Consider the following 15,520-nt stretch of genomic DNA (forward strand, 5'->3'; position numbering starts at 1 on the left):
TTAAAGAAATCATATTCTCACAATGGATTTATTGGCACTTTATCTAAATTAAGATTATGTTAATTCATCAAATTCGCTAAAATGGCAATGAAATATACATACCCAGATCATCAGTGATAAATCTGAGGAACAATGCTACAATCACAATCACTATATGGATGTTTCTCCAAGACCAACAATATATATATAACTGCAAACTACCCGAGCCGACTTTCTAAGAAACCGATTCATGTTATGCAGCAGTGTGACTGTCCCACTTAGCATATAACTGAATGTTCATCTACCAAGATTCAAAATATATCGGTTAATGCTTCAGGAAATATTGCATTCAATTCCAGTTAAAGAAGTCTGCTTGATTTAGCGAAGATTAGACCATATTCCAATAGCTATAAAAGTTTTTTTTTTATATTTCCCTCGGCAATTTTGTGATTTTTTTTTTTCATGAATAAATTAATCAAAAATCAATTTTAATACTTACGTAAGATAGTTTCAAGAGTTCATGATAAAAAACAGAAAAGTTACAGGGGAGAAATAAATTTTTAAAAATGTTAAATGTAATCTTAAGAATTCTAGATAAAACAAAATGGCCTGTGGCACAAAACTGAAACATAATACAATCTCTTTTTACTTAAATTTATGCTTGTCAACTCTGTCATCAGTGATGTGTAGTTAAAAAAGAAAGGTGTACTCAACTTAGAATTCATAGATGTTAGTGAAGGCCATTGCTTTTGGTGCCCTACCTGATCACAGAGTGAGCTTTCCATCACTTTTCAGAGTTTTTCAGTTCAGGCCATCAACTTGGTTTGTGATGTGTGTATTCGTATGTGAATTCATGTTCATGCTCAGATGGAACTACCATGTGCTATAGATGTCAAGATTTTGTCTGTCCTTGTTAACTGTTAGCGTGTTGGAAACGTGGATGCTAAGTTCCTGGAGTTAAATACCAAACCCTGTACCCTGGATGTAGAAGCCAATGCCACTATACTCAGGGTAGCGTGGGGTGGGGTGGGGTGGGGGTATGGGGGCATTGCCACTGTACTCTGGGTGGAGAGGACAGCATAACTGTACTTCGGGTGAGTAGGTCACAGACTTTTTGGCGAGGCTAAGCCTGGTTTGTTGGAGGTCAAAGCCACAAGACCCTAGGTGAGTGTTCCACAGACTCAATTGGGAGGTCAAACTCACTGTGCCCTGGGTGAGTCTATATGTAGACAGATTCGATTTAAACTTGGTACATACATTGAACACAATATGCATGGACCGATCAAGTTCCAACTTCACACATACATAAGACATCATATCGGACAAATATACTTTACATTTTTGTCACCATCAAAAAAAAAAAAAATGCTGGATTGACGACCATCTTGTTCAAACAAATGCTGTTCCAAAGAGCCATATCTCGTACATATTGCCCCATTTCATGGATATGACCTCAGTAGTCATGCATTATCTTACACCTGTAATACAAACAGGGACTATGTCATTAGCAATAACTTGCTGTAGGATAGAGTATAAACTTGCTTGTGTCACTTACACTCATATGCGTGGTGTTTCACCTTTAGATAAATTATTCATTATTTTAGATAAATTATTCATTATTTTAGATAAATTGAAATTATTGTTCTCTTGAGCAATACATTTTAAGATGTTATAATTAAGAATATTGTTGTTTCTTTCATAAAGAGAGTTCATGGGATTAGAAATGATCACTTTTTATGTTCGGTGGTTTGACATAGACCTGATTAGGCAATTCAGCGGTAACATTCTATCTGGGTCACCAACTGTACCAGACAAAATTGGTTAGACTCTCAAGTAAGATTTGTCATTTTTGATTTTGTGTAATTTTTTTTGTTTTTCTGACCATTAATAATACTGAAAATCAACTTCACATTATTATTTTGATTATAATTTTGAAATATTTTAGAATTGTGAAATGTCGTTACGGCACTTATAAGTATAATACAAAGATTTGTGTTTACACCAAACATTCAGTGGATCTGGCAGTGAATGCTGTGGCTATGAATACTGTAATAAATTCGGTCTCTTATTACTTTAGAAATATGAAACTAGTCAAAAACTGTCAAGTGGCAACAAAATATTCATAAATGTATTAGTGAATTCAAATAATCCTTGCCAGCGGGATTTTCCAAACCAGTGTTACTGATTATATTTCTTTAGTCAGTGTGAAAAAGATTTCAGCCAGCAGCATTTCTCTAATGTATTTTTGTGCTTTCTATGCTTTATTCATAAATTTGTGCATAATACTTTTCTCTCATGAATTTGTAAAACTAAAAATTTAAAACTACAATTTCATGAGAGTATTTTGTTTATAAAGTGACACAAAAAACAATCAGAAAAAGGGTGATAGAATAGGAAAATGTATTGTGTTGTATTCAAATGTATTTAAGGATATTAATATAAAAAATCAAGTTACCTAGTTTTTGAGAAAAGAGTATGCTGATATTACGCAGTTAATACATGATGAAAAAGTAAAACATGATCCTTTAGAATATAGAAAACTTGGTCATTTTGTTTGAAGTGTAGATAATGAGGGGTTGTACAGAACAGCATTCGCTACAAATAAAATGGGTCACCGACCTTTTTAAAATGGTATGGCAACCAATCAGACTGCTTCAATTTACATCACATATAGTATAGCAACCAATCAGATAGCTTGAATTTGTATCATGTGACATTGCAATTAATCAGATAGATTGTATTTTTATCACACATTATGGCAACCAATCAGACTGCTTGAATTTACACCATATAGTATAGCAACTAATCAGATTGCTTGAATTTACATTACATAATATGTCAACCAATCAGATTGCTTGAATTTACATTACATAATATGTCAACCAATCAGATTGCTTGAATTTACATTTCATGATATGGCAACCAATCAGATTACTTGAATTTACATTACATAATATGTCAACCAGTCAGACTGCTTGAATTTACATCACATAGTATAGCAACTAATCAGATAGCTTGAATTTACATTACATAATATGTCAACCAATCAGATTGCTTGAATTTACATTTCATGATATGGCACCCAATCAGATTTCCTGAATTACATTACATGATATGGTGATAGTATAAACCAATTTCAATGTCAGAAAACTTTACAATTCAAGGTATAGGATTGCTCTACAGATTTACAGTTGTTTCTGATTAATTAAAAAGTATCTCTCGAAATATTAACCTCTTTCAACACCAAAGTCAACTTTTGACACTTTTTTTTCCATTTGTTTTTTAAACACTTTTGATTCAAACTTTCAACCAATGTTAAATTATATTCATTTGATACAAGAATAGAGAAAAATAGCATACAACTGTGCAACACAGGTACTGGCAGTAAAAATTATGGCATCCAACTGATTGAAGCAATCTACAGCATTGTAGACACCAAATGACTGAGGATGGCTGATATATAAATAGGGCACAGTTAACCCTATGTATAAACAGTGACGTTTCCCTGACAATCACAAAATATTGACAAAACTATGAAGCTTTTGTTGCAAACTCAGTTATACAAATACAAAATTTTAATAAAAGATGCACACCTCTACCAACACCATCTGTTCTATTCACACGATTGAATTAAAAAACGTGATTTCAGTACAACATGGAAGCTTTCGTGTTACAGTTTTTCTGGCTTTATATAGTCATCAGATTTGTCAGACGTTATTTCTGCAACTCATCGCTTTTGAAAACGCAGTGATGTAGTTAAATTTCCGTGGACTAATGGATCTGTTTGTCTGTCCTTGTTTGTGCCTGAATTGATTAGATTCAAATTTACCACAGCTGATGTGCACTTCCTTTTGGTTTGATTCAGATTTAAGATATAGCCACTCAGTAGCCATTTTCCTGTTGTTTCTTTGTTTTTCCCACCAACATTTTGGTAATATTTTATGTATTTTCTTCTTTTTCTTTTTTTTATTAATTTTGGACCTAATAAAAAAATTGATGAGAGAATTGATAGAGGAAATATGTGAAATTTATGATATGTGAAAGGTGACAAACATTGACTTTGGTGTTCAAATCATTAATGATATGCAAATTACCTAATTAATATGCATGGTGGTGCATAGATCTATTTTGTGAAAGGTGAAAAAAATCTATTTTGGCATTCAAAGGGTTAATTATATGCAAATTACCTAATTAATATGCATGGATGGTGCATAGATCTATTTTGTGAAAGGTGAAAAAAATCTATTTTGGCATTCAAGGCTTAATGATATGCAAATTACCTAATTAATACGCATAGATGGTGCATAGATCTATTTTGTGAAAGGTGAAAAAAATCTACTGTGGCATTCAAGGGTTATTTATATGTAAATTACCTAATTAATATGCATGGTGGTGCATAGATCACAGTCCCTCAACACCTTGAGGGACTGTGTGTTGAGAGACTGTGCATAGATCTATTTTGTGAAAGGTGAAAAAATCTACTTTGGCATTCAAGGCTTAATGATATGCAAATTATTTAATTAATATGCAGGGATGGTGCATAGATCTATTTTGTGAAAGGTGAAAAAAATCTGCTTTGGCATTCAAAGGGTTAATGATATGAATCTGTAAGAATTATTTATTTTCTTAACAAAAAATAATAAATCAATAACTTTATAGTAGCTGATTGGTTGGAAAGATGTACAATAGAACAGTCATTATTTATTCGATGTTAAGAATACAATTTGTTTATGTTTGTTGGTCACATTTGTTGTAAATAAGTTTAGTTGTGATTTATTATGACACTATTAAGTGCTGCTTGTAATTCCCGCATGTGCACAGATGACGGCCCTCTCGCTCTAAACCTTTCACAAAAGTGACTCACCAAATCTTTCCAGATTGTTATCAGATCTTTCCATCAGGACCTATTTGTTCAAAACTAACAAAAATTTAACAAAATAAGTAAAAATATGTAAAATGTTGTGCTTTAATACTGGTGGGGGAAAAACAGCAGGGTTCAAAAATAATAAGTCTCGTGCTGTAATCATGAATGAAATTAACCTTTTTTCAAAGTAATTATCCTGGCAAAAATTTTATTGTAAACATTCATACTTTTTCTATAATTTATTCAAATTTAACGTAAATGTTGAACCCAAGGTAAGATTTTTATTGCCATGATTGTCGGTCTTTGTCATCTTTCATGTAATAGTTTTCAGTGCACCATGTTATGTAATTCTTGTTGTCAACAAAATTTGCTCAAAGTTTGGTCCAAACAAGTATAAAGCAACAATCAGTATAATTAATTTTTATATTTGTTCAACAATTCTGATCAAAACCTGTAAGAATTGGATAATTATGTTTATTTGTTCAATAATCAACAACAACAAAATTATGAAAAATATAAAAAAATGTGTGAAATATTTGTTACAGGAGAAAATATGGCATTCAAAACATTTGGATTTGTACAGTCAAAGATTTACTTTCAGACACTAGTGTCATTTGTGTAGTGTCAAAACCGGTAATGAATATTACTTCATTTGGCAGTTAGTTAATTGCACATGAGTTCATATTTGAATTGATTAAAAATGTTTGCAATGTATTCAAGTCACACATTCTCACACTCGAAATTTCAAAAATGAAAAAAAAATCAAAAAATCAGGTACTCAAGAAGTGTTAACTGTCACTTGATTCTGATTATGTTTAATACCTACATGTGCTTTTTAAGGTTTTTAAGGAGGTTCTACTTGAAATGAAGATCATATCGTGATGCTTTCATTATTTTTATAGGTTAATACCATTAGGATATTGAAAGAAAGAAAAACATTAGGGTCACTGGACAATTTTTCATGTTCAAATGTTTGCTTTTTGCATTGGCTGCTTGCTGCAGTGAAATTATTTCTTCATCTCTCCCATAATGCATTGCATATGTGCAGTAACTTGCTCAGTAGTACAAAAATTGAATTTATCTCCCATAATGCATTGCATATGTGCAGTAACATGCTCAGTAGTGCAAAATTTGAATTTGGCTCAAACTGCTTTACAGTAAATACATACAGATTTAACAATTTCTCTGTTCCCAGTAGATTCCAGAAACATGTGGGAAATATGTGTTGGCTTCTCAGAGCCATTTTCTATCTTCTCATTTGTGCTAAACTACAGCATTGGAATATTCCTTGTTATATATGCGCTTGAATATTTAGCTCCACTGACCAGTAGTTGTATTTGAATTCTTGAAAGTGTGTTTGATTTGATACCAAACTTTATAGACTTACTATGATCACTACCCGTTTTTAGCCACTCTTGCAAACACGATCCAAGTGCTGCATTTGTAATACTATGAGGTTATTACGAGGATACCTCAAAGTATGCTTGAAGACAGTACAGCTGGAGTATCGACTGACACGCATCTGACATCTTTTCCCTCTATGATACATCATGGGAATGCAGAAATTCAATAAGATTAGAACAGAATCAGCGAACTCCTTTGTGTGGAGTCCGGAGTAATTATTCCATATTTGGAATTCGCATTTTCTTATATGGTAGAATGAAAATACCAAAAAAAATACCACAAAATTACGGCATGTACGCTGTAACTTATGGCATTACAGTGACAGATGTATAATAATAGACATTATTATGATATTTTTTGATTTAAAAAAACCTGATGTTTGTGAGACTGCTTTTGTTTGGTAAAATTATCGTCCATCGCCATTAAATCATACATCGTGTCATTCGGATTTCACTACCTTAAAACTATTGTCATCGCTTTCAAATTCTTGGTTTAAGATGTGCCAAGTATTTACACTTCTTACTTTGACTTCTTTATTGGTACTTAGAGCTGGGGGTTGAAGTTTTTTACATCTCTAGGTGTACTGATTGCTGTGCATAGTGTTTGATTTTAGAGTACATACAGTATGTCGACTAGATATATTATAATTAATTAAGCCGGGAGGGTCGTCACCTGCGCACACGTGGGAATTGAGTCCCAAGTGACGATAACAACACACACTAAAAACGCAAAGGCTCATGGGTAGACGCTTGTTTGTAAACAATGACACGCTATGGCCGTCTGACGCATGCGCAGGTGACGACTCCCTCGCTTTAAACAAATACATCATGGTTCCATTGATAAATCACTGAGTACATTGACCAATGTCACATTAGCAATTTGCGTGCTTAACGCAATAAATCCCTAGAATATATGAGAATTTTGACATATTTTTTGTTTTTTGAAAATTCATCTTCGTAGACGATTTTCAAATTGATAAAAAAATCAAATGCCGTCATTTTGCTACATGTATTATTAATAACGTGTGAAGTCAACAGAGTGAATAATATCTCTTAATCTCTGAACCGAGGCATGTCTGATCTCCTGTATTATCGTTTTGATCATGAAAGATTGTTATCAATTAAGTCTGCTAGACATGACGGGTATTTGTATTATGCTGGTACAAATGTATTTTAATCATTGTCATCTTTCATTATTTGTAAACTGGCGTGCAAAATTCCGTTAATGATATATAATATTCATCGGCGTTGGATGTCAATTATTCTTCATAAACTCTAGGTGAGTTGGGTTTATGGAATGATATTGATTTTATGCTCCATATACTAACATGTATGCAAATAGAATACACTGGAGGCAGCAAGACCATGTTTATATTGATACTTATTTTTACATATTTGTAAACCTAACTGTTTTCATCAAATTCATTCAAATCTGAACAAAATTGGCTCCAGCAGCTTCATCTCCATTCTGTGCTCACGCATATATTAAGTCAACATCACTGCACAAGCTCATGCAACATATACCTGTACATGTATCTGATGTATGAGTTTATAAAATATTTAAAGAATTGATAACATACATGATTTTTTTCACTCCGGTGTATAGATTGTATTACTGCTGGTTTTATTACATGTTGTCCTGTCCCTGTTGGGATGTAGTCCGAAAACATTTAGTTTGACATCTGTTTGATGCCTGTCTGTCATCTACACCTGTCAAAACCTCAGCCCGATTACATTCAAACTTCACACACAGACATCACGCATTATATCATACATACGAGTATATACACATCTATTCTTTTCAAAATCCAATTCAAAATGGCCGTATGGCAGCCTTTTCAAGTGCTAAAAATTCATTCAAAAATCAAGCATTTCTGCCATTCAGAACTGGATCTCAGTCATGTATGGACATATTTCATTCTAATATGATGAACCCTTGATGCACATCAATTTAAAACACTGATGGCTAGAAATTATTTCTGAACTTTTGAACTTTGTGATTGTAACAGTTTCTGTGAAATCGGGGTAAAGCATATGCTACACGCTACTTTTCAAGACATACTGAATACTTTCAATATTTTCCGATGGAGTGGATTGGTCAATATAAAAGAACAGAAAAAAGATGTATTCTTTAAGGCTATATAATGTTTGAGTTATGAACAATTGTCACAATTAATATTGCTATTTCCAATCTAAATATTGAAAATAAACTCAGTTTGTTTGTACAGCTGTCTTGAAATTTGGAACAATCTGAATCTCTTTATTGGTCTACGTCTCTTGTGTCAATATATTAGCCGGCGTCACTAATTATGTTTTCAACTCGTTTTGTTGTTTTCTTCTTTGTTCTTATAACAGAATGCACTATGTTAACTTTTGTTGCCACCTTCCACAAATTAAAATAAAAGCCTAAATTTGTTTTCATATTTCTACACAAATTTTGGTCAACACCTGTAGTAAATAGAAATCATACAAAATTGTCAGAAAAAAAAAATAGTGCAATTATTTCACCCAAATTTGGCTTGGAAAAATTATGGTAAATTTGTTAATCAAATTGTTGCATCTCAATGTGGTCAGTTATTTTATTTTTGGTGATAGTCGTGATACTGGTATTAAAATGATAAATCCTCAGGCTGTTCTTGCTGTCGGGTATTCACAGTGTGTCACTATGACAAACCTCTAGTTTCATGAATGAAAAAAAAAAAGGTTTAAGTTCGTTCTGGTAACGAAACTGAGATAATGCATCTCGCTTCCAGCATGTATACAGAAAGTACTGAACTGTAGATTGCATAAAGATATGAAAGAAACCGATCTACTCAGACTGAACCGGTGTGACGTTTTGCTGGATTATAATCTAGTCAACCCACGCTGGCATTCCCAAGTATTATGCACTTTAATTTTTTTCTGTGAATACTAGGTGGATCTATTAAATTTAGAATTCTTTATTCCTTATTGAATAGTCATGTCTGCATGTAAATGTACTATAGTTACGAACATCATTTTCCTGCCAAGACTTTTAATTTATTTTTATTTTTAATCAAATTGACATTTTCTACAGAGCTTGAACAATAATTTTGAAAAAGATATATGAAACAAATTATTTTCTAGGATGACGACAAAAATCTAATGGAAAAAAAAAGTGAATTTTTAAACTGTGCACCTACTGATAGTGTATGCAATGTTGATAAGACTTAATTTTTGTTTTGTCGATAATTTGCTTCCTATTACCGGTGCGACTAATTTTGTTTTAATTATATACAATTAATGCAGACTCTGAGGGAATATATTATGGATGGCATCATACTGGTTTTAAATTTGCACAACGGTTGGTGATGCATTTACTCACTGTGCTAAATCGCTGATGGCTGCGTTACATCTTGAAATACTGTCATATGTTTTGAATATGTTCGGCTTTTGTCGTACAATATATTATCTAGTTATTAAAGTGGGAGAGACGTTTTTTTTTTCTTCATGCCAGTGTAACAAAAAATAACCATATGGGAAGCCACTTCACAAACAAGATGCTTATGTCTGTATTTTACCATCCAATAGTTGACGGGGCTCAGAGTAGATTAAAGTTTTTGCTTGATTTACTCCTTCATCTAATGTTGAAATAGGAAGTGCGTCCCCCTTGTAGGAATAATTACATTCGGCAACATATTACATTGAAATCACGTTGCATCATATGTAATTAGTATAGCTGTTATTTCATTTCATTCACAAAATAATATCAAGAGAACCTGGATTTCAGTCATGCTCGATCTGATGTCTTACATATCGATTGAATAACTTTCCCATAAATGTTTGCAAATAATACTTCTGAGTCTGAGACATTTTTAAAAGAACGTAATTTTGTAAAAAAAAAAATTCGCAACTGAGACTATCAGTATTTAAATAGTGTGTCGTCTTCAGTATGGGTCCCACAGACACTGTGTATACGACACAACTGAAATTGCAATACATGTAGCATGACTATGTGAAACTTTAAAAACAAAAATATTATATGTATTTCTGGAATAATTCAGCATAAAACCTGACGGCGCCAACAGGTATGAAGCAGTGCACAGACACATCGCCGACTTTTGTATATAAGCGGTCACCATTTGAATGAGAATCAAAATCAGTCAGTTCTAATCTATAACGCTTACCTGCAAATCTCAAATGAGAAACGATCTGTTGAATTTTTCTAAGGAAACAATTGAAAGCAAAACTGTCACCGTTCTTTGCACCTGTAACCACTCAGGCCTGGCACTCTCTCCTGTCTGACAGTACAGCTATGCACAGATTGTTACGAGGCAATTTATCTTCTGAAGCCAAAACAGGAAAGGAGGAGCAGCAACTTGGTATAGTATTGATAAACAAGAGCTAGCATCTGTCCCGATTTCATTTCACACTAAATCAGTATTGACAGTTTTGTTGAGTGAGTGCTTTGATCCACTCCACAGTGTCATCAATGTATTTCTTTCAAACATACTGTTTCTATACCATCTGGTTTGACGCTATAAATGATGCCATTTAGTTTAATCGGATTGTTAATTCCGCTTATCATGTGGTTTTCCCCGCCAGCATGGACATAGTTGTAAATTGAACAAGCACACTCAATTACATGTTAACGCTATCACCAATGAGCATAAAAACCAGGGCAAGGCAAAATAAGCATGTCAGAGCACTCACCAGTTTTGACATTTCTGCATAAACGACCTAATGGCTGTGTAATTAAATCAGGAGAGAAAAAAAATAGCTGGAAGGCTTATATAGTTGGAGCAGGATTTCATCTAAAGATAGCAACAACACTGTGATATATGTACGTAAAGTGATGAATAAAACCAGTTAAAATTGAAACAACATTTGTTAATTTTCTTCTGATAATAATTTGAAGAGGACGGAATAAAATATGTTTGCTGAAAAGACTGTGAATTATATCAACATTTAAATATGACATAACAACATTCGTATTATTTCTTTTTTTGTATTAACTCTCAAGAAATGAATTGATCATCATATTTAAAACAACTATATGTCAGCTTTAAATGATTTCAAATACATGCTTTGAACATTGATTTGAATCTACAAAACATCCTCTGAAACGGAAAACAAACATTTCCCCTGTTCTACTGTATGTGGCGCACTCTATCGGTATACAAAATCAAAAAAAACAAACATGTGAGGTGCAGGTTTAAAACTTGCGGTGATAATTAAGAAGCAAAACTTTTTTGTTTGTTTATGGCCTGATATCGTCTGTCTGGTGTTAAGCTTTGAATTACAATAATTCCAGTGAAATGTTCATAGTTAAATAGTTAACAAAAAGAGAAAATTGATAGATTGCACGATATAAACTCCCACTGTGGTAATACATTCACAAGCGTAAAGTACCTATAATAATCACAGGTGTTGCAAATCATTATTTCAAATCGTGCAATTACATAATAGCCACAGGAAATGTGACAGTGTGACTGTTATTGTGATTAGAATGTTTAATTTCTTCACACCTGTGGTATGTATTATGCGTCGCATACTGATACACAAAGCTATCGAACGTCTGAAATGCGGCACGCCACATCATGTCTGAAATTATTCCCATGTGACGGACACAACATAAAATACATTGTTTATACTCTACACTCTACATGAAAACCGTGATGATGATTTTATTAATTTAAATCAAGTTGTATGCTGATGTGCTTCCAATTCGTTATTATATTAAAATCCTTCAGATTTGTGATGTGATAGTTTGTTAGATTAAACGCATTTCATTATTGAACATGAACTTGTGGTTTAACATGATCAAATAAAGTTTATTTTCAGACTAATTTGGCGATACACTTGTCTACTATATACATGTACTACTTGTTGATTATTTTTTAAATTAGTGCTTGTGGATTGTTAAGTTGACAACGTAACTGCCGCACGACAAAGCCCAATAATTAAATTCCTTACAAATTTTATTTATATCTTTTTTTTGTTATCAATTTTTTTTCTAGTAAAGTCCGCGAGTGGTCCTGTTCTTTGCAATTTTGTAAAAATAACATTATCACTGTACTTGCTCAGTATCACGACAGTCTATCTCTTATACATATGGATGCCAATTCATTACTATAATTATATGACAAAATTAATGCTCGTAATTATGCCTTGGTGTAAAATGTTACATATAAAAAAATTAATAATTTAAAGCATAGATGTACCCTTGGCAAGATTGTTATAAATATTTGAAAAGGTATAAATATAAAGTTTGTGTATAAGTCTCCGTAGTTTTCAAACCCCGGAGGCATTAAAGTATAGTGATAAGTGGAGCACTGCATTTCTCAGTGGTGTGTGTACTGGGAATTATATTACTTTGTATATACTTTGCGTTGCATTGCATATCTACTGAAATTGACTGTGTCCGTATTTATATTTTCAGCGTCACACGATGTCACTATGTATTATGTGATTAATTATTCCTGAAGATCTTTGATACAGACTATGATATTAATAAACAACAAATACTGTAAAGGGGTTAATTATTCATTGGGTTTTAATTTTGCTTATTTCGCTGACTGAAAAATGCGCTAAATTAAAACCCAGTGAATATGTAAAATTGGGCATAGAGCACATTATCTAAATGATAAAACCATGAATTTAAAACCCTTTGAATATGCCTGAAATGGCAAATCAGCGAAATTTAAACCCAGTGAAAATTAGTCATTTTACAGTAATTCTGTTGTGGTGGTTTTGAAATAATTTCTCTGTGCTTTGGTATGTACTAAAGGCAATAAACTATTGTGACTAATTTGAAAAGCCAAAATGATACTGTCATTTGAAATAGACAACTTCACAATTGATATGTCGGGAATCAAACAAAAAAAAAACGAGACAAACAAACGTCATTGCATCATAGTGGTGTCGAAACTTTGCGTGGGATTAATAAGTATTTTTATCGATATATTCACATTTTTTAATGTGCCATACACATTTGCTAATGCACTGTTTTGATGAAGTATTAAATGGGTATCTCAATGCCATGTTTTCTTTTAATAGACATATCAGTATTTTGACTATAACAAAAAAAAATTAAAATCAATTCATTCATTTTTTTGGTGGAGATCTTCGGTCTGCGCTTTTTACTCATTACTGAAGATCTCGCAGTGCTCAGAAATCATCTGAATGTTATCGTCTGCACTCGATTTGTTTCACATGCTGTACCACATTTTATAATTACGTCATTTTTAGTAAGGTCTCATAAATGTTATAAACGTTATTCGATTTGGTTTGAAGCGAGACGTTTCTTATAGTACCTCAACAACTCTCATCTATATACATATAAAGATGACAATCTGTTACTATATCTGATGTGTGAAACAAATATGAAACAATTATGTGTGATGTAATACAGGTGTAAAGTTTGAGTGTGATAGGTCCAGCAGCTAGGTTCATTTTGGTGCTGTATATTTGCAGACATACATACATACACAGTCACGCATAGATGCCATGTTTTTGGACTCCATCAGAATAGAGATTAAATTAAATGTAGTCATTGACTCAGTATGTCTTATACATGTATCAATAATTTACAAAATATTGTTTAAAAGGTGAATGCCACATGTTTGTAAGAATTTAATTGAAAAAAGAATTGACATTTTGATATTTTGTGTTTGGTTACAGGACAAGCTGTATTATGAGCAGTTGAAATCTTACGTGTTCCAACATGACTTGCTGGTTGATAGTCTTATTTATAAGGTAAGAGTGTTACATTTCACATGGAGATCAGTTACTGTATTTCTCTTATAGTCCCTTACAAACAAAAAACTTCTATAGAGAATTCTATAGAATATCTGTGGCATTTTTTTCTATAGAATAAATTCTATTAAAATTCCATAGAAAATCTGTACAATTTTGAATGTTATAGAATTGTGTAGAATCATCATGTCAAGCACATGACTATTTACTTCACACGTTTTTTTTTTCATTAGTTAAACAACTAGTGATATTAATTTTAATAATTCTTGTATATTTCTGTAATGATGTACAGACTAAAAAAACTGATAAAAACGTAGCTCATATGCTTATATATGTAAATCACAGAAGTACAAAATGCACGTATGTGGATGGTCAAAATAAGTCATAATGATCCAGTATTTGAGACTTGTTTTCAATGAAATCATTAAACGAATTGACGTGTTTCAGTAAATCACCATGAGTGCATGTTCATACCAATTTGAAGAAGATCTGACCATGCAGGCATGCTCGACAAAAAGTTGACGACAGCTTAAAACAATTTAACTTCTGTGGTTTTATTTTTCGTGAAGGAACTGGCCACCATGCACTCAGCTAAATGTCATTGACATTCAAAAGTACTTGAAGACAACATTCAATGTATGTTCGAGAAATGATGTTGGACGTACTTGTAAACAACACAAACACAGATGAACTGACGGAATCCAAAATGTTTCTGACTACTTACATATATATACCTCGAATAGAAGAGCACATGAACCAAAAATTGTATTTTGTATACTTTAATATCTGTAATCATTTATATATGACTTATTTTGGCAATAGACTTACTGTACTGTTAAATACTTTATATTCGCTTGGAATTAATTTTCACTATTTTCGCTGAAGGAATGATTCAGTGAAAATAAAATCCTGCGAATATACCTTTTTTTCCTATATTTTACATTCAACTCATCAAAAATCAGTGAAAATAAATTGCATACAAAACACGCAAAAAGCCTTTTCAGAAAAAAAATAATTCTAGCTAAAATAAAGTATTTTACAGTACATCTGACATTTACGCCTTGTTCATGCAGTTTTTAATTTCACGAGGGACAAATCATAACATTTTGTATAGCAATAAACATGTACCTAGAGGTCACTACGACATGAAATCACTCTGCAGTATCTTTCGCAAACATTTTCCCTGTGAATGGTTTTTAAATTGACAAAACATGAAAACTGTGGTGAGACGAATATAACTGTTTACAGTAAACAGTACAGCACATATTTCAAAAAAATATTTCATAGTTATCGGCACATACATATATCCAATTGCTTTGCTCTACTTCACATTTTAAATGCTTGTTAACCACCGGCGAGTCAAAAAAAATCAAAAGAATTGCTTTCTGGGAACAAATAAAAGGTCTTGAAATTGGAAGATTATAACAAACAAATAGGCTAAGTCATTCGGGACTGTCAGGTTCCAGGCTGTCTCAGTCTTGACTTAAAAGGTGCGGCAGTAGTATATGGATTATCACGTTCTTATTGTATTTAAGCCTAATTTGGGAAAATTCAGCAT

The 15,520-nt window shown here is 32.5% G+C and overlaps 1 protein-coding gene across 1 annotated transcript in view; it reads left to right on the plus strand.

Moving 5' to 3' along the window:
• LOC100377614 (TBC1 domain family member 19-like) overlaps positions 1–15,520 on the plus strand; it is a 158,524-nt gene that overhangs the window by 127,441 nt on the left and 15,563 nt on the right. Inside the window, exon 10 of the mRNA XM_006814653.3 lies at positions 13,888–13,962. Within this exon, the coding sequence (XP_006814716.2) occupies positions 13,888–13,962 (75 nt within the window). The remainder of the gene's footprint in view (positions 1–13,887; positions 13,963–15,520) is intronic.

The sequence above is a fragment of the Saccoglossus kowalevskii genome, chromosome 4 (assembly GCF_978046115.1).
Source record: "Saccoglossus kowalevskii chromosome 4, keSacKowa6.1, whole genome shotgun sequence".
Lineage (NCBI taxonomy): Eukaryota > Metazoa > Hemichordata > Enteropneusta > Harrimaniidae > Saccoglossus > Saccoglossus kowalevskii.